The sequence below is a fragment of the Falco naumanni genome, chromosome 12 (genome assembly GCF_017639655.2).
Source record: "Falco naumanni isolate bFalNau1 chromosome 12, bFalNau1.pat, whole genome shotgun sequence".
NCBI classification, from domain to species: domain Eukaryota; kingdom Metazoa; phylum Chordata; class Aves; order Falconiformes; family Falconidae; genus Falco; species Falco naumanni.
This window is the reverse complement of record NC_054065.1, coordinates 11,716,177-11,742,687: the sequence shown is the minus strand read 5'-3', so window position 1 is coordinate 11,742,687 and position 26,511 is coordinate 11,716,177. Positions and strand designations below refer to the sequence as shown.

The following is a 26,511-nucleotide window of genomic DNA, read 5'->3' as shown; positions in this document are numbered from 1 at the left end:
AGGGTTTAGAAGGAAATCTAACAGCAGTCTTCCATTACTGCAGCCGTAGTTCCACAGCTATGTTAGACTGCTGAGTTACTACCTTTCTCTTTTTGACATTAGTTTTAAGGCAGTACAACACTGAACACAGGAGCAACCTCACTGGATCACAGGAAAACACACATAACCCCACACTTTGTCTAAGACAGTGGTCTAAACCAGGTGCGCAGTGAAGAATTTATGAAAGGGTATGTATACAATGGTACCTTCCTGTAACACTCCCAGCCCCTGCCGATTTCTGCTCAGGGACTTCCTGATTTCCTTTTTGTACAATGACCTTTGATAGGTTGTTCTTCCATCACTTTGTCCAACGCTGTTGTAACTCCACTAAATTCTTATGAGAACTTCAAATTAATTAAATGCATTCTCACATTCTCCTAGATCCACTATATTTAAAAGCGAAACTACTCTTGAGGGCGCCTTTTCAGATTCTTTAAAGAAGCTGACAAGGTGGAAGGCCCTTGTATGTTTAAGACACCACTTTGCAGCATAAGAATATTTGAACATGGTGACCATAGAAATTTAACTTTAGCTCTATCACTAAAAAGAGACATTCAGAAAAGCTAAATTAAGTCTTGTAAGACTGGTCTTGCCAGGCTCCATCTATATAGGTAATGTGAAGCAGGTTCCTCCAAAAGTTTAGAGTAATGACTTTTTCTGTATTGAATGGAGAGGGAATCTTAAGGTGATTTGTTGAGAAATGCTAATCTTGTTAATTCTGACTTACAAAAGCTATAGAAAACTGATCAGAAGAAAACCCCCACTATTAAACTAAGTCTGTCAATTACATCACAACATGAACCTAGGATCCTGTAGAAGACAGGCCAACTAAATCTATCACAGCATTTCTCCACAACAGCCACAGTGCCTTCTTGCTCTTCAATGAAACACTTCCAGTCCTTCCAGTCTTTGCTGCCATCTCCCCAGCTTCCTACTTCCCTAACCCTTTCTAACCCTTTCCCCACTGTCATGCAGCCACTTCATCATAGTTCTCAGTCCCACCCCTCACCCTCCCAGCTCTTCCCTTTCACAACAAGTTTTTCATAAGTCTCTTTAGCCTGTTGCCAGTAAAAAAGTGTTTCTCAAACTTTTCTACATCTGCCAAATGCTCAGATGAGTTCCTGACTGCTTCACACTCAGGTCAGGGAAGTGTAGTGGATCAAACCGTCTTCCCTCCATGAGCTGTACAGGAGACTGAAGAACTGACAGACTACGCTATGCAAGCCTTCATTAACCAGCACTTGGGTATGCGTTTTCACTAATGCTGCTAATTTTCAAGACTGATAAGCAAACCTAAGTGATAAGCGAATTCTCTCATCTCTTAAGTTACATTAAAAAAAATTATCAATACTCACTGAACAGCCCTTGCAAATACCTCAAGAAAATTTGTAACATAATAGCATTTATATTTATCTGAAAGGTAAGTTATTTCCATAAGTTTACACTTTTAATCTAGGCTGTAAAACAAAAGCTGTTCTTTCTCCCCCGTTTCTTGTGCACCATCCTTATCTGTGGAGTGCTCTTTCCCCTAACATACATGCAAATCTTCAAAGTAAATGTTGTGCGTGTACCAGACTTCCTGTCTACTTTTTGATTAGCAGTGTGCACAGGGTCCTTACCAAATCGTGATACTCTTCCGAAAGACAAAGCAGCAAAGGAACTGGGCCAATACACCACCCAGTATTCTGACTCTGCAGAAGCCAAAAGAACTGCAGGTGTTGGTATTGGTATGCATCTGTACCTCACAAATGGAAGAACTGAGTGCAAGAGCTCTTCTTTCTTGAACTGTCCACTCAGTAGTAAGCACTCATCTGGTGACTGCAAGAAGTCATTGCAATTAAGAGGGCATTAACTATTTAAAGGACAGCTTTCTGACAGCAGAAAGCAATACTGCAACATCACTCAAGAACCAGGAGGAAAGTAAACTGATCCACATGTAAAATTTTTATTTAAAAATAAAACCCATGTTGAGTAGCTACTGATAAGCAACAAGCTATCTCTCAACATGACTTAAAACAAACTGATACATTCAAAAGCTGTCCAGGAGTCCATGGTTGTAAGCCTTATCTCCAACACAGCCCAAGAAGCATTTTTGAAAGATGTCATACTGTTCAGGGAGAATTAAAGAATCCTTATAACAGCAAGGATGGACAGCTTTGTTTCCCTATTTGAAAGTAAGTTGTAAAGAAAACCTGTAAGAACAGATCAACACCATACCCAGAAATCAGGCATAATCATTACTAAAAGCTTGAGAGAAACAGTTAAGGTGACTCTTCAGTCTAGGACTGCCTTACAAAATCCTAATGTTGTATTTCCCTTAAGCTCAAGTTACTGATACCGATGCAATAGCAACCATAAAAATAGTTACAAGCAATATAACAAAAGACACAGAAAGGGATTCTACTGAGCCAGCTAACATTATGGCTGGCTGATAGGACAGAAGAGTATACAAGATCCAAACCACTGATGCTCAGAATAGCAAAAAGATCAGGGCTTCTAAAGATCACTAGGCCAGGCAATCCGAAGCAAAAACCTTCTCCATGTTTCCATTACTCCGAGTCCAACAGAGGTCTACCTGCCTTCTTTCATAATGTTCTGGACTTGAACTAATCAATTATCTCTGTCAGAACATACTTCTGCCAAATTTCTTCTACGCTTTATATAATACAGTATACAACATGACTGGGAGCTGAGCTGAAGGATTCATCACATAAGCATATTAAAAGCCATCTTGACCAAAGCTGGACCACAATCAGCACTGAAGTTGAAAATCAGGTTTTCTCCCCGAGGGTTCTCCATATCAATGAGAAATACCTTAACTACCTGTGAAATAGAATAGGGCAGGAGGAAATCAAGGTTCAAATCCCTGATGCAGAGCACAGTATTTCCTCTTTGGGTCACTACAAAGCATTTCAAGACACATCTTCCTGCAGAAGACCTTTCTCAAAGTTCATTCGCAGAGGGCTAGGAAATTTCTGATTATCCAACATCAAAGCACACTGCAACATTTAATAATACGATGCTACTGTTGCAATGATAGCCATGAATCCATCAGTCCAGATATGAATGATCTGTCAATAAAATGAAAAATGTTCTGCTATCTTGCCTGGCAACATAACATACGCCTGCATAGCTGTCTGTTGTTACTTCTGAATCCCTACAATAAAGATAGTAATGCAAATGCCCCTTTAAAGGCACGTGATCAGATCTCTATTTTTACTCTATTTTAGCTTCTGCAGAAGATAATCCAGATGTGCTTCCACAGAGCCTGGAAATATCAATTAATGGCATCTTGTCAGTCTGGCAGGATCCATGGCAAGTAAGAAGGAATATCTGACATACCCTGATCAAGCCTGCCAGACACATGCGGCATATGGCAGCCTAGAATCTTTATTGGAATAAAACACTGAACTCAAATCTTAACAATTCTCCTATTCTGTTTTTTTCAAGTGCTTAAGGATCTTCATGAATGACCTTAAGATCACATAAATCACTGGAACAATCTCTTTGAGAAGCATTTTACCCAGACTAGCATTGTCATTCAAGCATACTCAAATGCAAGGTGGCCTGTAGCAGATCACTAGATATTCGACAACATTCCCCATGCAATGAGAAACAGATGAGGAAAAAATTCTTTATTAACAGCAACAGCCTTCATCATTAGTATTTTTAATTTTTTTTGTCTCATAATCAAGTAAATGAAAATAAGAGCCAAGAAGATGAGAAAACTCGCCCCAATTCTGAGGAATGAAGGAGACAACTTGAGCAGTGTCACCACAGTGAGCTCGAAATAGTTAAAGCCGCTGGTGATGTCCCAAATAATTCAAGCCTAGAATTGGATGGCAGAGCATCCCAACAGTTTGTTCCTAGACATTGTAAGAAGCACACACTCCCTCTGTGACTCCTAAGCTGCAAAACGTGGGATTCTTCTTGTTTTGCTTCCTGCATCACATGGAAAGGAAACAAAAAGCCAGAACAAGGACATCCCTTGATAGATTTCCAAGGTTCCATAATTCAAAGTGAGGCAGCTGAAGACAAATAGGACTTTCCCAAAAGAGAACACCGACAGACAGAAAATGGTGTTGAACTTGCTGGCAAGACGAGCCTCCTGGGCTGGGACCTATTGATTTCTGAATTCTTGTGTTGGAGGAGCAGCAGCTGAGGGCCTCTGGTGATAAGGCAGAGTCTCTGTTTCCCCTACAAGAACTGGTATGTATGGACAATGAACAGATCCTTCCCTGTATGCATTCAGAAGTCTGTATTTTGGTTACTGTTAGGGTCTCTATAGCAATTCAAAGATCTTAACTATGAAACACTGCATTTTAGCGAACAAGGCTCTGAAGCCATTGCTATGTCAAATTAATTTAGAAAATTCTACAGAAACATCCAAGTTGGTCACTGTCAATCTGACAGTACATTTTAGTTTCTGTGTTCCTGGTCAAGCTTCTCTGGGAATTACAGCACTCTCCCAGTTCAAGCAGTTTTCTTATTTGGAAACAGAAGGAAATTATAAATCAAACATCTCTACGAAAACTAAAGAGTCACTCGAGATTATTCTGGAAGTTTGCTTTGATACTTTGGGATTTTTTGGTCTGGCTTTTTTTTGTTTGTTTGGTTGGTTTTTTTGAGGTGGAGGAAAAGTTTCATCCTTAGTGCTGTATTTGGAGACTGATCATGCATGCTCTTTGGCTACCAGTGTTCAACTTGAAACTGAAAGCACACAAATATTTAAATGCCCAAGAGGGAAAATAAAAGTACTTGATAGACTTGCGTGGCAGATTGAAAACTAGTCCTGACTACGACTAGCAAACACAGAAATGCCTAATACCCAGTAATCACAAGAATTGTCCTTGCACTCCCAGTCTGGCTCTCTGAAACACGTAGTGCGTATTCAACAGCATTGGGAGAACAAAAAGGACAACCTTGTGACCAGGTAAGACGAAGATCAATGTTAAAGGACCATCTGATTTTCCCTTTACCAATAGTACTCTCATTCGCTACCGCAGTCTGGGCTGTTGCAAATGATCACCTGGCCCTCTGGAACAGGCCTACAGTGCCCATACAGGAAACAGATTAAGATGTCACTTTCAAAAGGTAGATCTGATGAAAATATGGTGTGGTATAATAATAATCGTAATCCTCACTGGATTCCTACAGTTTGGGCTCAGAATAACAATCCATGGATCATCACATACATCAGATCAGTGATGTTCACATGAGGAACTGAAGCGTGCAGACCAGAGATCACATTCTAATGTCTGGACCTGATCTACAACCTGAAGTGTCTTTTGGCTGCGAATCTTTTGTCTTGCTCTTTTACACACCAAAGACAGCAAACTGCATTTACATTCCACCCAAGACAGCCTCCACTGCTCTACCAGATTCAGAATTCCACAGGTTCAATCTTTTCACTGAGAAGGAGCCCAAAGCTTAATGTATTGCTGCAGTCAACAGCAACTGCAAATAAAAGCAAAACCAAAGCTTGGTGGAGTTTCCCACCATCTCCCTCCCTTGATGGGGGATCTTTTTCCTTGCTCTGCTTTCGAGAAAGAGAGGCCTGCTATGTTTTGTTTTTCCTTGGGTAATGAGCAACAGCATTTCTGTCCAACATAAATCTTTTGACAGGGCAAAAGATCTGCAGCCCCAATTACCAAGGAGGACAAGCAATCTCCCAAGAGAAACAGTTTTAATTCCTAGAGACTCTATTTTTAGTTATAGTACCAGAAGTCCCTGCAGCAACAATATCCTTTGACCTGTCATTTATGGCAGGGGAGGGAGCAGGGACAGAGTTGGCCTACAGGTCTGAGTGCCCAACTACTATCCTACATTAAAAGAGCTCACACTGTACAGAGTAGGCAGACATCAGAGAACAGTTGAATTCCCTCTTCCTCCTCTTCCCAAAAACAGGCTGAAAAGGGAGAGAACAAGAGTGAACACAGCTGGTAACAGCCGCAACAGACACCAGCTGCCGAGATGAACCAGATTTCTGACAGGCATGCTGGTCTAAATCTATAAGGAAATTAATTTAAAGTTTCTTCAAACTAAACTAAGGTTATACATTTTTTTTCCGCTAACATAATCACCAGCTATATGGCATTGATAAAATTAGGGTAGATAGCAAGCAATTCCGCTGCTTCATATGAGGAGGAGTAGAATCCATCTTTTACAGTCATGTTGTCAGAGAGACAACTGAGACTAAAGGAAGTATACATGACTGAATACAGGACTGCATGCACGTAACAGAAGCAAAGCAGTAAGTTATTTTTAAATAGTTACTATTTAGGGGAGAAATTCCATTAGCATATTGAATACTAAATCAAACCCCTTGCAAGGATCCTATCACAGAAAAGTGTAAAACAACAGCTTAGGCTTTGATTTACAGTTCACTTTTTCTGTTCATGAAAATTAAACATGTTCTCCTCAACCAATTACAAATTAAGTCATCGATTTATGCCCTCTTCATCCACAACTTAAAAGCAATTCTCAAATTCTGGCAATAGCTTGAAGAAAATCGAGAAATAAAGATATTAATAAAAAAAAAGCACTTTAGGAGATAGCATGGTAGAAGAAAGGGAACTACAGAAGCAGAATGATCTGAATTCTGAACAAAGCGGGAAACACCACACAGGAGCCTCGTTTTCAATACAAGCGACTAACAACAACAGCAGCTGACACCTTCTTAATACTCCCACACACAAAAAAAAAAAAAAATATTGCCCCAAACATTTAACCTTTACACTTTACAACGTGCCAACTTTAACTTATGAAAGGAAATCACTGATTTTTGTTTTGTTCTCCTCAGTTTGACATTGTAATACAGCTGTAGGTTTTCAAGGTGAAAGCATACACATTGCCTAGACTATGGCATCCCCATACGATTCATGACATTACTATACCACGTTCAGGCGGCAAATGCCAGCCTTGCACTACCACCGCTCAGCAAAGCTAGTTCTTACTAGCAACGCTGAACTGTGAGGAGAACCTGAACACAGAAACACACAACTAGTAAGAAATGTACCTTTCTGCACCAAGGGCTGGTCTCGTGACACACCAAACAACCCCACCACTAGCTCCAATATTCTGACAAGTACCACAGTTTAAGAAACATTAATGTATGAGGAATAAAAACTGTTCATACCATATGAATCTTTTTCTACACAGCTAGTTTGTTAGCAGTGTAGAAACACTAATGGGCAACAAAGAAAGCTGCTTCGCAGTTACGAAGTTACTACAGTCATGGCCTCCACAAAGTCAGTCCATAACCCTGCCTCCCTAACATCACAGCAGGGATAATGTCACTGGCACCAGAGACAGTCAAGATACTCAGCAGCCTGAGGAACTATGCAAATATACATAAAAACGGACCATGAAACGACTTCACCGAGGGTTCTGATCTTAATTCTGAGCTATAAGGCTAATGATACTTCCATGAAATAAACCTCCTTCACAAACGCAGATTAAGGCTCAATAAATAAAACCACAGTAACATGCTAACAGTTAGAATCAGAACTATGCCTGTCCTGCGTAATACATTGATTCTAATCTTTGGAAGGTTCAATGTTATGTCATCCCCAAGAACAGCTGAAAAAATAAACTGGAAAAAATTCAGCCCTGTAAATCACAGCTTTCCATCCCCATTTCATCTTTTAGTAACTACGCCAATACGATTTAGAGAAGGAACACGCGTCGCTGCTGCCTACACCAATCTCTCTGCCCCGAAGAGCAGAAACCGTTCAGGCTTGAAAAACCAGGGGTGCAACAGAACCAGGGCACCCCCCGGCACCTGGGCCCGAACCAGGCCGGCCGCTGCCCCCGGAGCCTCCCCACGGGCCACCCCCCGCCCGCCACCACCCCTGCTCCCGGGGAGCCGCCGGCCGCCTCCCCCGCGGCTCCGCAGCGCCGCGATCGCGCCCGGGGGCTGCCGCGGCCCGCTCCCCCCCGCCGCCCGCCCGCCTGCCTCCCCGGCCGCGGCAGCGGGGCCCGGCAGGCCTCGGGGGCCCGGCAGGCCGCGGGGGCCAGGCCGCTCACCGTTGAGTGCCGACGCCTGCAGCGTGGCCCCCGAGGTGCCGTCGATGACTTTGATGGCGCCGCGAGCGGTCACGGCCAGGATGGCGTTGAGCGCCGGGTGGTAGCACAGGCTGCAGAGACCGTCGGCGTCGCAGCGCAGACAGCCGTCCCGCAGCAGCAGCCACTCGCAGGAGCCCGGCCCGGTCGACACCGGCCCGGGCCCGGGCCCGGCCGGTGCCGCCGCCGCCGAAGAGCAGGAGGCCGCCGCAGCCATCTTGCCGGCCGCCGCCGCCGCCCTCAGGACAAGAGGCCCACAGGGAGCCGCTCAGTGACAGTCCCTGGAGCCGCCGCCGCCGCCAGTCACCATCCGGGTCCGGGGAGAGGGGGAAAGGGAGAGAGCCAGCGTGCGCAGGAAGTGACACAACCGCGCCGGATGCGGAACCGACCGCCGGCCCTGCCGCGGGGGGCGGAGTGGGGGGGGCAGCAGCTCGTCACCGAGAGGGACAGGGGGAGAGAGGGGGCGGGGCTCCACTGCGCGCGCGTATCCTCCTCCCCCGCGGGTGGGGCCTCGCACGGGGCGCCCCGCCGCTGCCGGCGTGGGCGTGGTGAGCGTGCTCCGGCGGCGGGGCGGGGCGCGACGGGGCGGGGCGGGGCGCGAGCCTTTCCTCAGCCCGGCGCGGGCAGCGGTCACCCCCGGGCCGGCCGGGAGGGCGCCGGGCCCAGCCCCGGTGAGGGGTGCTCTCCGGTGGGCAGTCGGCGTAACGGCCCCGTCTCCCAGGGCCCGAGCGCTGCCAGCCGGCCGCCCCCCGCCCCGGCCCCCGTGGCCTAGCGCGCCCGCCGCCCCGGGAGGTGGCTCTCGGGCTCTGGGCTTCTTTCCGAAGGCGGAGCGGCGCGGGGCCGGCCCTGCCGGAGTTGCCTGCAGCTCCTGCGCGAGGCGGCGTGCGGGCGGGCCCCCGCCCCCCGCCCGGCCGGGGGCTCCGCTCAGCGGCGGCGGGCGGTGTCCGCCTGCGGGGGCGCGAGGTGCTTCCAGCGTCGGGGTTTCCCCCAAAAAAGGGGGGATGGAGGCACTGTGCCCGTGAAAGCTTGCTTTTTTTTTTTTTTCCTCTGAGGCAATATTCACCATGTAGTAAAGCTTTCTGATTGCACCGAGGTGTTCCCGTTCCACCCACTGGCCCACCAGTGCACCTTGTCCAGCCATGCCTACCTGTAGGTGCTGGTTTATCCCAGTGACATGAGACAGCTTCTGTGCTAGGGGTGGTCTTACATATAACAAAGTTTCAAATACGATGCAGTTTCCTACACAAGAGTATTGTTACTAGGACCAAAGCTGGCACAGGCTGCGATAGCAGGGAAATGATTTCTGAAATCGTGTCTGTGTAAGGAGAAAAAGCCACGACCCCCAGGGGTACACGTGCCACCCAGGCCAAGCAAGTTGTCCCCAAGAGCAAAATCGTCAGCGTTTAGGCTTGCTTGGCTACTTCAAGTGAAAGATTAAAGGCTGATAAGGATAGCGACAAAACTTTGAGCAGAGCTCAAGCTGTGTGTTGTCTCCACATCAAAGCAAATGATTTGATACACATTTCAAGTAGGTATAATTTTCTGATAAACATATCCAATGGGGAGAAGAAGACAGACATACACGCATGGACGTGTCTAGCTGCTCTGCACAAAACATCATCCAAAAAGCGTGTCACATTATCATCTAATACCAACACCTCTGCCTCAAAATAAGGTGTTGCACCTTACAAAGGGAACTTTTTACCAGATGGATGTGGTCTTAATGTAGTTTTGACAGATAAAAAGCAGTATATATATTCTCAGAAAAACTTATTTATAGCCTCAAAGCTTGAGACTGATGACACAGATAGGAATATAGATGTGTCTTAATTCAGTAAATATAAATGAGCTTCATACATTCTGTAAACAAGTTTAATTCAAAATTTTTATAAAATACATCTTGTATTTACACACTCATCTAAAATATGAGTTTGTTGAATGCAAAGTTATTACAAACTATCAGAACCATTTGAGAGCTGTTTGTACATATTTCTTGCACAGCATATGCAAAAGGTGACCCTAGAGAGACTAAGATTAAAAGGTGCAAATCTGCAATTGTGTACAAAATATGTACTATGTTAAGTGCATATCTACATTGCATATTACACGTGCCAAGTCTGTGGAAAGGAACAGTTAAAATTGCAACTATAAATTTCACAGAACATTAGTATAGAGGAAGTTAAATAGAACATTTCTTGCATCCTTTGAATATTCATAGTCATTTCAGATGCACAGGATCCAGTACAGACATCTCATGAACAGCTATGCAAAGGAAAACTAAGCTTAAAGCTCTCTGACAGCCTAGTAACCTACATGTGTCCTTGCCCTTCATGTTTGTGGTTGTTAGTTAACCATGTATTCACAGGACCCGGGTTGAGTCTTCCAATACTAGCTGGATACTCCTGTTAAAAAAGAAGTGTAAATCATGAAAAAAACCAAAAAAAAAAGAGATAAAACCAGATTATCATGCAAGATTCCAAAGCTAACATGCTTTTTTCTTTTTTTTTTTTAAATACTCTAACGTGCATTTTTTTTAAAGTTGGTTGGTTTGTTGGTTTTTTTTTTTAGAATGCGGTATGAACGCTCACAGAACACTTGCAGATAAGTAGTAACTTGCTGGTATAATTGGCTTAGTTTGACTCTGCAGTAATTCCACCGGAACTTCTGCAGAAGTCAAAAGTTAGGTGAAAAGTCACTCACTCTTAATTTTTCTCCTTTAAGGTATTACATCCTAGAGTATTACATTACAATTGATGTCTAGCATCAATTGTAAGTAGTTCTGTTTAAAACCAATACAAGCATCAGCCAGAAAAGCAGACCAAATAAACTAGAGGTTTGTGGTAGAGCTGGAATTTAAATATATATTTTGCATCAATAACGAGTGGTAAGAATAAGTGACCAAAACAGCAAGTTACACAGTCTAAAAAGCTGAAAAGCTACAGTTCTGATAAGGAAATATGTCCACCAGGGATCAAAGACAGCCTCTACTATTACCTTGTCATGGTTGATTTTTATTTGCAGCGTTAAAAAAAAAAAAAAAAAAAAAAAAAGGATGGGGAATGCTTTTTTCCTGTTACCAAAAAAACCACCCCAAAAACAATTAAGAATCTTAAGATCTATTTGTCAATACTAAATACTGAAGATTGCAAATGCCTAAGTTAGTACCATGCAAAGTGAACTTCAGTGGACTTCCCTCATGAAGAAACATTACCATAAGGACCATTACATAAGCCATCAACACAGTACACAGGAAATATTTAACATGTCATCACGTTATTACATAACCCTTGGATAGTCAAAATTAGCAAGACTGTAATTGTTACTAAGGCTGTAATTCTGCCTTATTTAGTGGAGGGAAAAATCTGGCCTTACAAATCTTTTTTTTTTTTCTTTCTCTTTACAAGGAATTAATAGTACTGGGGGGTGGGGGGGAAGGGAATGGATGCGTGTTAAATAGCATGCTATTAAAAGCAAGACAGAGCAAGATGTTGTAAAACAGTTAGGGAAGCATTATTTTTATTTTGCCATCATAAAATAACATTGTTTAAAGGTCACACAAATTTGATAGATCATCTTTTTTCTCCAACATTAAGCCACCACTACAGCTGAGAAAAGTGTTCCCCCTTTTCTCTGTAAATTTATACTTTTAAGTAAAATAATTTGTTTCTCTAAGTATGCATTTTAATTAATAATGTCACGCGGTAAATATCTTGCTCCTTTGGTCAGAGATATTAAATGAAGACTTCAAATACTTGTATCTTCAATCTTTTAAAAACCCAATATACATCCTTAACCATGGAGTATTTACGCTACACACAAGCCATAGATACAAAATACACAGTATATACATGTTTTGAAAACAAATTGGAATTTATAAAAACTCAATAGCCAAATCAAAGTAATTGAGGCACTAAATTAAAAGTAGTATCTTCATGTCTTGATTATACAGACTATTCTGTGAACAATCAGGACTGTTTCATAAATATATATTATCTACAGAATTTGCTGTGCCAAAAAAGCCAGCTGTGTTTAAGCTCAAAAGAAAAATTGCACTTTGAGATTGTTACAGTTAACTTCTCATTTTTCTCCTCGAATGTAGTTATCTGGTCCTAGTGCTTTTGGCACAGGTATTGAGTTGTGGTTTTGCTGCATTTTCTTATAAAACACAAGGTTCTTTTATTTTGTTCATTAAAATCTGAAGAGTTTTAAACAAACCTAGAACTTTGATACAAATCTATATAGCTACAATTGCTTCATTAAATAATATACACAAATATGCTCTCCGATCTTAAAACATCTTGACAACTGGATACAAAACAGTCACTTGTGTTATCTCCAGCCTCCTTATTCTTATGTGTTATCAGTCTGCAAGTGAATAAAATACAGTTTCTGGCCTCATATTGCACTAGATCACACGCCAGTGTACAAGGACAGAAAATAAATGTATAATAAAAAGATTGGATAAATTAGAAGGGGTTTCTTGGTCTTGAATTCTTCTCCAACTAGTAATGATGCAGCACTGTATGCAGCCCAAAAGACTCCAAACAACTGAAAAAGAAGATGAACAATCTTAGCTGACACCACAAGAAAATCTCTCCAAATACCAAGACAAAAATCAGTTCTTCTCTCAACAGGATTAAGACTCCCTCAAACAAGAATTTTGGAGAACTACACACACACACACTATGAATAGAAAAGAATACACTACACATTTTCATTTAATTTTAAAGAAACATTTAACAAAGAGTCATATTATTTTTTATTTGAGCCATTTTTACTGAAGTAAACAGCTAAGGATCTACAGTAACTTTTCTCTAATAGAAGACAGACATCATAAAGCAAGCCATATACACTGGTAATCTGAAACATCACTGGATTAGTAACTTATCTTTCTACCTTGACTGACCCCAACTATTGACCCCTCCCTTTCTTTAAGCAAAAGAGTCACTGTACTTGACTCTTCCTCTATAATATATACACCAGAGAGTTTAATTACTATTTTTTATTTCAGGATTTATCTGGCTCAAACTTTTCTTTAATTACGGTGCCTCCACCTCAAGGTAACTGAACCTCATATTCATAGTTCTTTCAGGTGCAGTGAGAAGCCTGCCAAAATACAATCTGTATCAAAAACTATATTGCTTACTAAATTAAGAAAGAACCAGTTTAAAAGACTGGCAGAAAGCAACATTACCTATGAACATCCACTGTGCTATATGAAGTTAACATGCCTATTTAGAAAAAAAAATGTCTTGAGGCCAGTGAACTTAACTCAAACCTCAAACTAACAAGGTTATAGCAAAAAGTAATCAGACATTATTATCCTCTAGCAGCACCTCGAGTATTAATAAAAAAAAAAAGGAAAAAAATACTTAAAACCATCCAGCATGCAAAGTCACTGTGATCTTCTGCAAAACACAAGAGCATAGGGGGCAGACATAGTAGGACCCCAGCGAAGAACTTGTCCTACAGTTCTGTCAGGAGTTGAAGCCCCTTGAGGGATTATGTGGCCTGTTCAACTGCCATTATAAAAACAAACAAAAAAAACCCAACAAAAAAATATGCATGTGACTGCATACTCCTGTTTTTGCTGCCTAACCTAGGATTGCAGAGATGGACAGGAAGAACATTCAAGAATCATGACTGAATTCCCTAAGAAACATTAGGAAAATTGCAGCAATTGAAACAATTGAGGTGCATTACTTTGCTGATTGCAACTGGCAAAGAACTGATTGGAATGTCACTATTTCACTGTAAGTTCCCCAACTCTAGGACTGGGAAATATTTCCCCAAGCGCAGAGCTCTCAGGCCGTAAGTAGCAGTACTTGTCACAGCATAAACAGTTTTGGCCGTATGGGGCTCGTCCTGCATTTTCACACTAATGATGTAAAGGTAAGAACCTAGCACAGATTCACCCTGAAGTTCATGTAAGATTGTTACCAGTACTCAAGTAACAGACTTTTCATTAACATTTATTTATTTTCAAGTTATACATTAGTTAACTGGCAAGTTAATGATTTGCTGACTGTATCGCTTCACAGTAATTACAAGTTATCAAATCACAAACACAGCAATTTTGTTATTTATCATACACTTCAGTTGTGCTTCAATTATATTGTTTACCAGCACGCCAAAAAAAACAGAAATCAATCAAATCAACAGAACAAGAACTCAGAAAGTGTACAGCTTAGCTAGGAAGAGAACTTCCTCAGCCAACCTTTCCAAAAGTTCAGCAATGACCTCAAAGGCTACCTAGAAGGGTTTTAAGTAGTACTGGAAGCATTCAAGAACATTATGTAGTTTTCCGATCTATCAGGGAACATTGCTAGTTGCATAAAAAGCATCCAACAGCAGGTGGTATAAGGGAAGTTACTCTTGCTCTGTGCCTTACATTCCACATCTGCGGTAAATCAGAACAATACTTGCTGTCTCTGCAAAGGGTATCAAGGGCTTTGTAAAGCTACCACTACGGGAAGGTCTCGGAATAATGACTAATGTCATATTCATGCTGCAGTAACTAAAAATAAACTGGATGACGGGGGAAGGGATCAAACGGCTTATTTTCAGATTCTTCATTTTGAGGTTTAGTTATGCATCCTTTTCTCAAAATGATAATCCTATTTATTTTAATGCGACCATTAGAGCACCACAAAATATTTAAATATAAGCTAACCTGATAACAACAGGTGTTGTTATAGCAACAGGTCTGTACATCCCCCAAGTACTCAAACATTTGAAACAGAATTTGCTTAGCAGTCATGTCCACCAAGAGGATCACAGACCTCACATTGTAGTTCTGATTATTTTGACATATTGTTATGTCGTCCTGAACAGATTCATACTTGTAGTCTTAGGAAAGTGACTTAAAAATAACTGTAAACAATTCACAATAGATTATACTGAACTTACTTTTATTAGGGTAGAAACAACTTCAAATGATCCAACCACCAAAAGTACGGGTGCTATGACAATGAGGGGAAGTAGGGAATATCCTATCACACCAAGAACTTGGCCATAAGCAACCTGAAATTTTCAAGCACATAAAAACAAGCTTTGTAGTACTCCATCTTTGTCACCATACACAATCTGATCTTGTAATAACAGTATGAATAGCAATAATAATTTCTTAGGTATTCATGAGATTTCAACTAAAGGAAGCTTGCTAGCATGAAAATTGGTTTTGTATGCTACCCCCTAGAATTTTTTTAATTAATCATTCAGTTCTCTTAGAACATTGTCCTTTTAAAAAAAAAAGTTGTAAATGACAATTTTATCACTTCCAAGGGAAGAATTTATACAGGTTAAACATGTAATTCCACCCACTGCTCAAAGTTTCATGTTCTGCCTTAAGTGGTTCTCAACCGCCACTCTCCATGGTGTGTGTGTGATACCCAGGAGCACAGAACGAGAACAGACCTCTCAAATCACCAGCTGTAGTCCTGGCTGTCAAAAGTAGCAAAGATGTAATTTCCTGCATTAACATACTCATATCCATTATACATAAATAAATGCATGAAGTACATGAATGCTTTTGGCATCAGTGGAAGACCTAGAACCTGGTCCCTCTAAGGCACAGAAATCTGATTTCCAGTTTAAAATTATTTTTACTATCTTAAACAGATTTGTTCAAAGTAATTCTGTAACTGTTTTTAGCTTCATGGGGATTAAAATGTCTGATTTTCCCCTATTACGGTTTGAAATGTTCCTGGGCCAAATTAGCCTTCTTGGATTTAACAGGAAAAATACTGGCGAGACAAGTGACCATCCTGCAATCACTCTCTTGTGGCTGTTGATCCTTCACAGTCAACTGTGCACTTACACTTCCTTGCCAATTTATACATTCTAATAATTTCACATTTTGAGTTGCAAAACAGATTGATTTAAGGGCATCTGGATTATGTGGCATGCAGAAATACCATGTGATCACATTTGTAAAAGCTTTTTCTTTCAAAACAGTGTTCACACTAGAAGACTGTAGCAATTATAATTAGAAGAAAGTTTAAAAAATGTAAAGATAAATAAGGTAGGCAATCTGAAACATTATTCATCATTAATGCAAGATGCATAGTAAAAATATAAAAATTGGGCATCACTGAATATTTGGTTCTTCACAACACAGTTCAATGCATTTTTTGCTGCAGAGCCATTTTTAAGAACTTTCTACCCTCCTGACTGTTTTCACTGTAGCTGTCTGTGGGCCTTGCTGCAAGTCATTTGTTGTTATTTACACCTGAATCACTTAGTGACTTCATTTGTAAACAGCTCAAACAGCTCTTCCAACCCTGCTGGTGCAAGCAGCTGGAGGGAGGTATGTAGGTCAGAACATCAATTGGCTTTGCAGTTCAAGAACATGCACTGATTTTCATCCTTTAATGGGTTTGAACTGCATCAGTCCAAAGATAAAAACAAACACTGGTAGGTACTCTACCCACAAGGACATTATACAATTGCTGTTAGCCCCATTAAAAAAAAAAAAAAAATAGAAGTTTTAACAAAGCACAGTGCAAGAGCTGTGCAAAGGAGAAAGGATCCCATTTAGCTCAGTGACCAATAAACTGAAAGCACTTGTCCCTCAAGAATGGACTTCAGCTCTGGATCACAGGCACCTGTTAAGAGCTTCTGGGATTCACAGTACAAATTGCCAGACTGTTTGTCACAACCAGCGCACCATCCAGTACACAGAAAGGCTAGCTGACCATCTCTGTATTTCAGATTTTACTTTGATGGCCAACAACCCAAAATGTAGGCATTACACTTACTAACTGCATCCATTCTTCGTCAGCTACAAAGGTCCACAGTCAAGCACCAAGAAAACCCAACTACTACTGAACAATGTAGTCAAGAGACTTTACATTACCTCCCTCTTATGTCCTTTTTGCATACAGGTACTTACTTCTCCTCCAAGAACCCTGGCCAGTAAAAAAATTGTCAAGGATCCAAATATCCAAATAGTTATAATCCAAGAAACAACCTTAAGAGATAAACAATAATTCATTTGTATTAATCATTATCATTGTGATAAAAGAAAACTCATTTCTATCACCACTTTCACTGCTGTCACGGATTTTTTTAAATGCAAAACAATTCTGAATTGCAGCAAGAATATTTTTACTTAGTATCACAATGCAACTTGAGAATAAAATTCAGAGGTTACATTTACAGAATCACATTAACGGTAAGTTTGGTGAACATGGAATGTATATGCAACGTGTTTTGCTAAGTATTGTAATACTGTGGCAGCGTACAGTTTACTTAAAACTAAAGCTTAGTCCACCCTAGCTAAATAAATGTCTTCATATCCTGCCTATTACAAAATGTGACCTCAGTTTTTAAAAGCCAGCTCAACCAATACAAGGAGTTGGAATTCTGCTTCTTTCATCCATAAGGATGCCACTTTACGCAAACTGGGAATGCTCAGAAGACACAGGACTAACTCTCAGTAGAGCCTGATAATGATTACAGCTTAATAGAAGCCCCAGACTCCTGGGACATACTCTGCCATTTTTTTCCTTATTCTTTCATTGCTCTGCTCTTAAACAGGTGAAATCTTAAAAATCATTTTCTGGCTTAACAGAATCTTCACAGTAACTTAGCTATTCTTGGAGCTGAGCCTCTGGGAGGACTATAGTCTCCCCTTTGCTCTCCCTTTTGAAATACCTTTTTACAAGGAAACAACAGTTCAGTCCAGTCTATTTTCAAATGCATGACGGCTGAATTTAAAAATTAAGTCCATAACAACAGCTTTATGCTATCTGTGAAACTAGCACATGGCCTCCTTCTACCTCCTGCTTTCCTCCACTGTCTAAAGGAAGAGGACCAGATTAAAGTCTTAAAGCTGGAATGCTCATCTCTCCCCAGCTTACAGCCCACCTTTCAGTTCATCTAGTCTAGCTGCTGTCAGTCACTCTGCTGCTAGCTACTGCCTTCCCTCCTCACACATATACAGTACTTTCACATCAGTATGTTAAATCCACTGTTTCTAAGAAATGTTAGACCTACTGTTCATGTACAGTAGGTACACAAACTGCAGAAAGTAGCTTATCTGTCGTGGGGTCAAGGAACGGTCCGTGCTTTGCCTGGGAGACAGCTAAGTGGTCCACCCAAAAGACTTTAATAATACAGTGATTTAGTCTACTCAGTTCAAGTTCATAGAAACAAGACACAGAGTGAATTCTTCGTCAGCGTTGGTACACCATATGGAAGCCAGAGGTCATAAAGGGAGTGATTTTATCTCACCATTCACAAAAATCCTTGCATAAGCACATTCTGCTGCTTCACATATGGCTTATTGCTTTACTACGTTGTATGTTAAACAACTGTAACTACACATATAGTCGCAAAGGTTTCTGAATCAGAATCACCCAGGCTCACATATAAATTGTGACTACGAAAGATACCGCTTCTCTACTGTCAATCTGAACATAAAGAAAAAAAGCTAACAGGGTTTATGGAGGCCAATTACATCTGCACAATGCCTCTGAATAGCCATCCACCCTGGAGTTCAAAAGGAATTACAGAAAAAGCCTACTGACCAGAGGAAAGTTATTTGATTGTAATTGAGCAGGGAGGACAAAATAGCAAATGGCACTAATGGAGATTAAATATACCAGGTAACGGCAGTGATATAGTATGAATTAAACAAGTAGCTTTATTTGTCAGAAAATAAAAAATATGGCATCCAAACAAATGTTCTTTGGTAACATTTTCTGGTAATAAAAAAAATGTTAACAAAAGGTCACAATTCAAGTGGGAAGATTCACTAATATGACTATAAACCTGTTAGTATCAAGTTATTTCCTCCAGAAACCACATCTTTCCTTTCTTTTACTGTATAAAACCAAACCTGACATTTCATCATGATCAAGTTATCCATGGGCTATCTAATACATTTCTTACTGCTGTCTTTCTACAGATTAACTTGTGAAACAGCATTTGAAATGCCCCGCATTAGTATGCGAAGAAAAGACATTCTACCTACGTAAGAATGCAAATTGCTTAGCAATCATTTCCCCAGATTTAGTTTAGATTTCTTTTTAGGTAGAAGGCTTATACCTACCTTAAACTGTCCATATAATGAAATCATTGAGAAGAAGAGTACAACCGCCAGAGGACCCCAAAAGTCTGGATTGTCTCTCACTACCTGCCTATTAAACCCAAGAGATGGCATAGGCATCAACACACATCGAATTTTGTAGTAAATATCCTTCAGATCAATGTCGAGTTCCTCCCTGAAATTGTAAAGCAAGTGAGCATTACTATACACCATGGTAATAAAATAGAGCATAAAAAAGTAAGTGCAGGGGCAAACAGTAGGTTTATAGAGCAAGCCTCCTGTCACCCATAAGGCTTTCTGAAGCCATAACTAGCAAAGGAACAGTCTGTCCACAACAAAGCAACACCATACCTTCATCCCACATTCAGTAACCGCTGTGACACAGCTAGATATATTTAATTATTCAAAAAACAATTGAAAGACTGAGAACAGAAAACACACAACATACCCCACCAGTCTAAGACAATCAATCTATTTTCTGACATGCAGGAATACATGACACATTCATACCATTCTAACTACTTAAAAAGTCAAAGGCATGGATACATGGAAGTAGAATGTCTGTGCATTCCTATGCTGAGCACACTTATTACGGGCACATTTTATTTCAAACTCCACAAGAAAGAATACCTTTACATTCACTAATCCTAAACCATTCAAAAAATATCAGGTAAAACCAATTTTTTAAAGTAAAATCGGGTTTAACTTGCTTCACAGTAGTTTTCAGGAGACCAGTTTATACCAATTCTTTAATTACTGGCTTGTTTCCAATATGGTAAAAATAAATAAAAGCCAACTAAACAAGCAATAAATTCTATCAACAGATCTGCTCTTCTCTAATTGCCTTCTCCAATCCCTGTTACAAACTATTGGTAAGCAGCTACAAATGGACTGGAAGACTCTTCTGCACAGGAGACTATGAACCGGTACCTCTTGCTGTGATTGTCTTAGTAATCCCTCCTTATGGGAGGGAATCACACTTTCTAAGTAAAGGCCAATTCCACTTCTGAGTTTATGCATGGAACCTTACAACAGAACTGTACGTTAGTGTTTTCCTTATGCAGTCATGACTGAGGAGCTCTGAAGAGTTGCAAGAGACTTCCAGCAGATATCCCTCTGCTCTACATTTAGGAACACAGCAGAGAAAAATGCAGAATCATGTCCTAAGTCTGTTTATGAAAGTTTTGTACAAGGCCTTGAATTATGGGTTTCCCCCCAGAAAAGCTGAAGCAAGAAATAAAATGCAAAGACATGATTCACCAGAATTTCTCTTAGAAAAAAAAACAAAACAACCACAAAATGACAACTGCTCATTCAGTCTCTCAAGGCATTTTCAGGATTGCTAGTAATATCAATTCTGAAATAGCTTCAGTAATAACTTGTGAGTAAGTAACAAAAATTGTTAACACATCCCTGAATTTAAGGATTAGACTAGAAGCTTCTATTTTCCTCCATTTACCTAAACAGGATGTAGTATTCCTATATTTTACTCTAAAGACTGTGTAACACAAATATTTTCCTACCGGAAATAATTCTTTGTCATCAACTAGGGCTTCTGACAGTTTCTCATGTGAATAAACTGCATTTCACATGAAGCTCACAGCTATCTCACCTCAGAAATGTGGCAGGTGTAACAGGAAATAAGTGTCTGGAGTAAGGCTGCCCAATGAGACCAAAAAAAAAAAAAAAAAAAAATCTCAATTCTATTGACCAAAATGCTTGCCCAGCAGCACCACACTGGTGAACCTCCCTTAGCTGGCTGCTGTTCTTGAAATCCTTTGTAGGATTCAGGTTACCAAGCTTCATTACAGCACATATTCTGGGAATAATCCTAACTGCGTAAAAACTGCTACATGAAAGTCAGATTAAGGCCTTTCCTGTGAGGATGATTATATTCATCCCGTTTGCCACAAACTGATCATTTATCTCCCTGGCATTCCTCTCACTTCCAGCAATCAGCAGCTAAGAACACCTAGCTGTCTTTGAATCACAAACTTGGGTTTTCTGTGGGATAAAAAGTTACAAAAAAAAGAGAATTAATATGTTTTCACATCAGTACACCATTCTGTTTCAAAATGAATAAGTAGAGATTTATAGAACAGACTTATTCACACAAGGAGCTACTTCTGCACACTTTAATTTACTTTTCAAGTAGCAGTGTCATTTTGTTAAGCTCTACAGACATCTGTTCTCTCCCAGCACTCTCATTTGAGTTCTCCAGAGTATTCACCTGCTCACTTCAAGCTTTTAAAGCATCATTATCTTTAATTCACACAGGAAAACACTGTATATGTTTTCCTGTATGTGAGACACTGAGTATGAAGTTGCTTAGGTACAGCACAAGGACCAAAACCCAGGCTGCCTGACTCACAGTGTAATAACCTTAAGATACAAACTTTCTTCAGCCACCCATGTTTCTGTGAACAGAACAAGGGATGCTGAGATTTTCAGTTTTAAGGACAGTTTTGTCTTTCAACACTTTTAATCTAGCTTTATAACATCAAAGATCATAAAGTTTGCGCAACCTTGCTTCTAGCATCCCTACTGTAATAAGCATGATTCATAATGCTTTCACTTCAGAATAACTGACAGAATTTACTTACATTTACTTAACATTAATCTTTCCACAGGATTGCCTTAGCCTCCAATTCTTTGACAGCATTAAGAACTCACATAATCAGTGCAGAAGATGGAAAGAATACAACCTAATTTTTAAATTACCATACCAGATACCACCCGGGCAGTCCTGGGTTAACAGTTGGACGCTATTGATCTTAAAGGTCTTTTTCAATCTAAACGATTCTATCATTTTAAGATCAACACCTAAGGGCAGAAAAGCCATAAAAGCTTTATACTTCTAGAGATTAATAAAATTGGATTTTACTTCCTCCTTCCTTCCTCCTCCACAGTGAACAACAAGCCTCTCTTTTATGCTAAAAATAAAACCCATAATAAGAAACATCATGTTTTCATTCCTGCACTAGAAAACAATCATTGGTCAAGTAATCTGTCGAACTGAATTCCAGTCACAGCAAAAGGCTGGGGTATAACTTAAGAGGCTACAAGTTGGGGGTTTTTTCCTACACTACTAATAAAGACAGATACCCAAAAATAATTATGACATACAGGAGTGGCTTGTTATCTTCTGGGTCATCATCTTCCACTTCCAGAAGCCAGCCATACCCTCTCTGTCTTAGGAATGTAGTTGCAGTAGATTCTTTGATGAATTCTCCTCCAAGATTTAGCTTAACATCTGGAGTTGTTATGGAGCCACTAAGATCTTAAAAGAAAAAGGGAGAGAAAGATACACCTTTTTATGTATGGCCAAAAGCCATTAGATTTCAAAAGTACTGGAAGATAAGCAACAGATACATTAAGCCACATGTGCTGCTCCTCACCACAAAATATTCAAAGTTACAGAATAAAATTATACTTTAACAGATACAGAATTTGAAAGGGTACTTCCAGTTTTAATGCAAAAGCAACAACGTCGGTTTAGGTCTCGAATTACCAAGCCTTAGCTTCCAAATGGAATTCATGTTTTGATGACACAGTGTTATGACAGAAAGCCTTCAATGTGTGCTTTATCATTAAGCATATGGCATAAAAGGAGTTCACTAATGAAAGTCTCATCATACTCTAAGTTGTAGATTATTTACTACTTCTTTTCTGATCATACTATACATCTTTTGGAGCCCACTTCTGCACAGTGGCACTCCTTCGGCTAAAACATTCTCTGCTTTTATGTCCAATTTCTCATGAAATAAGACCAAATGTTTTCATTTGTAATTGTAATTGCCTTTAATACAGCTGAAAATATTAGAAAAAAAATACTATCAGAGATCCTTATGCTCCAGCCAGTAAGAAGAGATACAAGGAGTTCTCTTCAATATACTATGATCTTGCTGTGCCACAGTATTAAAGAAACCAAAACAAAGAGCAACTTATATATGTTCTGGCTGCGTCAAAGTCACCAATAAATACTACTCTGTTGTCTCGTATTGTTATATACAGATGAAAAATGCAGAATAGTAACTGAAAATATACCAAGCAACTTGAAGGAAGAAATAAAATGTAGAAGAAGGAATAATTATTCCTTTATGAAATCATGGATTTCCATTATTTGCTAAAAAGGAAAAATCCAAACCGAAACATGTAAATTTTTTTGTATAAACCTTATCACAAATACACTGAGACACAAAAACTCTCTTCTCGTCCAATGCCTTTTCATTGTTGTGCGTTCTTCACCCAGAAAAGTTCCTAGGCACAAATTTCCCAAAACACCTAGCTATCATGAGTATTCCTGAAACACATTCTCACAGAGGCAAATTGGGCCATATTTTCAGATCACAATTGCAAAATTTTCTATCAAAATGCAACGTCGTTTTCTAGAAATAAAGATCTGACAGAATCTCATAGTGTCTTCAGCCAGCATGTCTGAAGCATTCACTGATCACTCAGTATCACAATTAATTTAACAAAATTCTCCTTCCCAAATAAGCTTTCTAGGCCAGTCAAGCTTAAATTTAAGCTTCTCCATAAATGCTTTTCAACCATTTCATAATCATGAGAGTTAATGATCCATTGCTTTGATTCTTGGAACATCATCTGAGCATGATCCTTGTAAAGATGACCATAACTTAAAAAAGGAATTTCTCTTCACTCCTGTCAGTACCAGCACACATACACTGATCTCGCAAGACACAAGAAAAGCCTTTCTCTGCTGTTTAGAGAGGGAGGAAAAAAGAAAAATGTATTCTCAATGCCTGGGCGTCAAGGTAAAGAAAGCCTCCAAAGTTTTCTGTTGTCACTGGGACACTTTTGTCACCTAAAAATATTTGCTTATGCTACAACAATACACTTCTTTGCAAGGACAGGTTCTTGCTACTCTTTGCGCACAAACGTGACTGTTAGGACAAGCAAATGTAACAGTCCAACCAGCCATTTATTTCTCCTTTCTCAGTGACCGCTCACTGACAATCCATCCTGAGGCAGGGAAACTTCTGCACCAGTCTTATTTACTAAGATTCCTTTTAGCAGTCCAATGATTGGTGAATACTTAGAACAACACTTCTTAATCATGAAACCTATTAACATGATTTTAAGTCTATTTTGCAAGACATCTCAGATAGGACATTAAGGTGCAGAAAGCAAGGAAAAAAATCCACCATCCCCTGTTCTATAGGCTGCTTTGAATGACAAGGTTAACAGCAGGCCAACCAAGTACTGAAGAATCTGCCAAGAATTGATGGTTCTGATGCTTGCCAGGAAGAGTTAGGGTGCCTTCACTGCTACTGTCTCAGGCAGAACACCACAGAAGCAAAACTGAGGTATTGCACATGTCATTTCAACCAGGTACTGTGGGAAACCAGCTTTCAAGACAGTCTTTGCTCTCAATTTTTAAAAGCTCTAAATTTTTTATAGAAGAGGGAAAACCCCCCCAACCCTAACAGTTTGTTCTTTATACTGTATCTGTCCACTTCATTGAGAACACCTCTCCAGCATTCTTTCCCACAAACAGCCTAACTCTTATGGAAACAAGATGGGAAAATAAAACAGCTTATACTTTCACAGGGATCGGGATTTGGGAAACATAGAAATCAGAGTGCAACATCTAGTATTTTTAGAAGTATCAAGCTGTTTACTTTATGTTTTTATATGTTAGGGTAAGTCTATGCAGGACTTTGCAGACAGAACTACACTTGAACAAGCAGGAGATCAAACCTCACTTATGTTGATAAAGAATACACAGCTGAGCCCAATTTAACACATCCTACTGGAAAGGTGGCTGTATTGGATTGGGTTCAGCATTGCTCAACAAATACTTCTGGGGGAATCCAGAAGAGGTACGTGGATCCTTTTTCAGGCCAAGGTAGAGAAGAAAAAAAAACAAAACAACAACAATGAAAAAACACTGCCAAGATTGTACCTGTTGATTAGCGTTCCTTGTCAGAAGGCCTGGGAAGTTCACTAAAGAACAGGTATTCTCAGTAGTTTTCCCACTTCAGTAATTCTTTTCCAGGGTGGGGCACATGAGTCAGTATTTACATGAACCCCTACCCCTATCCACAATTACAATGGTAACCAAATTCACACATAAAGTGGAATGCTTGCTGTTTAAATAGGTAAAGCCCAAAAGATCATCCTCCACCAAAATAAGTTTGCACAACATTGACTCCTGTACGTTCATTTTTGCAGTCTTAAGGCGGATCTTCACGGCATGCTGGTACACCACAGCTCTTTGTGCTGCAGCAGCTGGCCACGCTTCACCCCTAAACTACACGCAGAGCTTCTTTTCCCCCGCGATTACTGTGCTGAAGTGAGACACGGCACAGACTTTGGCACAGCATCGCAGCGACTGCGAACATACGGGGCAATCTTCGAAAGACACCAAACTGCGCTCCCAGCAACGCGGGGATGAGGAGCGGTCCGCGACAGCGCTTGTCACGGTTATGTCAGGCCGCCGGCCACAGCCTGGCGTACGGCTCGGAGAGCCCGAGGGACGCGGCCCGGCCGGCCCTGCCACGCCGAGGTGCCACGCGGCTCGCGCCGCCCGAAGCGCCGCTCCCGGCACCCGCCGCGGGCGCCCCGCGGCCCCGAGGGCAGCGGCCACCTCAGCCACCCCGCTCCGCCTCCGGCCACGCCACCGGCCGCGGGGGCGGGCGGGGGGAGGGCAAGGGAGGCACCGCTCGCCCCAGCCGCACGGGAGCCGCCCGCTCCCCCGGCGACCGGCCCAGCCCTTCCCTCGGGAAAGCGAGAGCGGCCCCGAGCGCGGCCCCGCGCTCACCTTCGGCGTCTGCCGAGGAGACAAAGGTGAAGTCCCCGCTGCTGGGCGCATAAAGCGGCGGCTGCTGAGGGCCCGGGGGCTGCATCTCCCCGCCCTCCGCGGGGGCTGCGGGGCCGGTGCGGGCAGGAAGAGACGAGCGGGCACCAGGGCCTGGGGCCTCCCCGCGTCCCTCCTGCGGCGGCGGCCGGCACCCAACGACCACCGCGCAGCCGCCTCACAGGACAACAACAAGCGACACCGCCCCTCCGATTGGCCGCTTGCAAGGCGCGCCGTGATTGGTCGCCGCCGGGCCAATGCTGACTGGCTCCCCGGCTCCGTCTCGAGGATTGAGTCACTTCGACTCCGGTATAAAGCTTTTCCTGATTGGCCGAGGCGCGACTCTACTCGTGTGAGGGTTGGGAGCGGTAGGCTCCTGCGGGGCACCGTGCCGAGGGCCTCCTGCCCGCGGGGGGGGGCCGCTCCGCCCGATCCCCTGCCCCGGAGCTGCCTGCCGGCGCCGGGACCGCGCGGGGGCCCCTTGGCGGCGCACAGGTGCGGTGGTGGGCTGGGGCCGTGGGGCTGTGGCCCA

The 26,511-nt window shown here is 41.6% G+C and overlaps 2 protein-coding genes across 7 annotated transcripts in view; both read right to left on the bottom strand.

Annotated features, from left to right (window-relative positions):
- Positions 1-8,446, bottom strand: part of BIRC6 (baculoviral IAP repeat containing 6) — a 183,434-nt gene extending 174,988 nt beyond the window's left edge. For all 6 annotated transcript variants that reach the window (XM_040611995.1, XM_040611998.1, XM_040612001.1 and 3 more), the window contains exon 1: positions 8,068-8,446. In XM_040611995.1, coding sequence (XP_040467929.1) covers positions 8,068-8,320 — 253 coding nt within the window. In that variant the 5' untranslated portion in view covers positions 8,321-8,446. The remainder of the gene's footprint in view (positions 1-8,067) is intronic.
- Positions 8,447-11,602: 3,156 nt separating this feature from the next.
- Positions 11,603-26,210, bottom strand: YIPF4 (Yip1 domain family member 4). The gene is made up of 6 exons (XM_040611959.1): positions 25,944-26,210; positions 22,283-22,436; positions 19,160-19,331; positions 16,997-17,074; positions 15,013-15,126; positions 11,603-12,651 (listed from the first exon to the last, which is right to left on the bottom strand). The coding sequence occupies exons 1-6, from the start codon at positions 26,026-26,028 to the stop codon at positions 12,514-12,516; spliced, it is 741 nt and encodes a 246-aa protein (XP_040467893.1). The 5' UTR covers positions 26,029-26,210; the 3' UTR covers positions 11,603-12,513.
- Between the last annotated feature and the right edge of the window lie 301 nt (positions 26,211-26,511).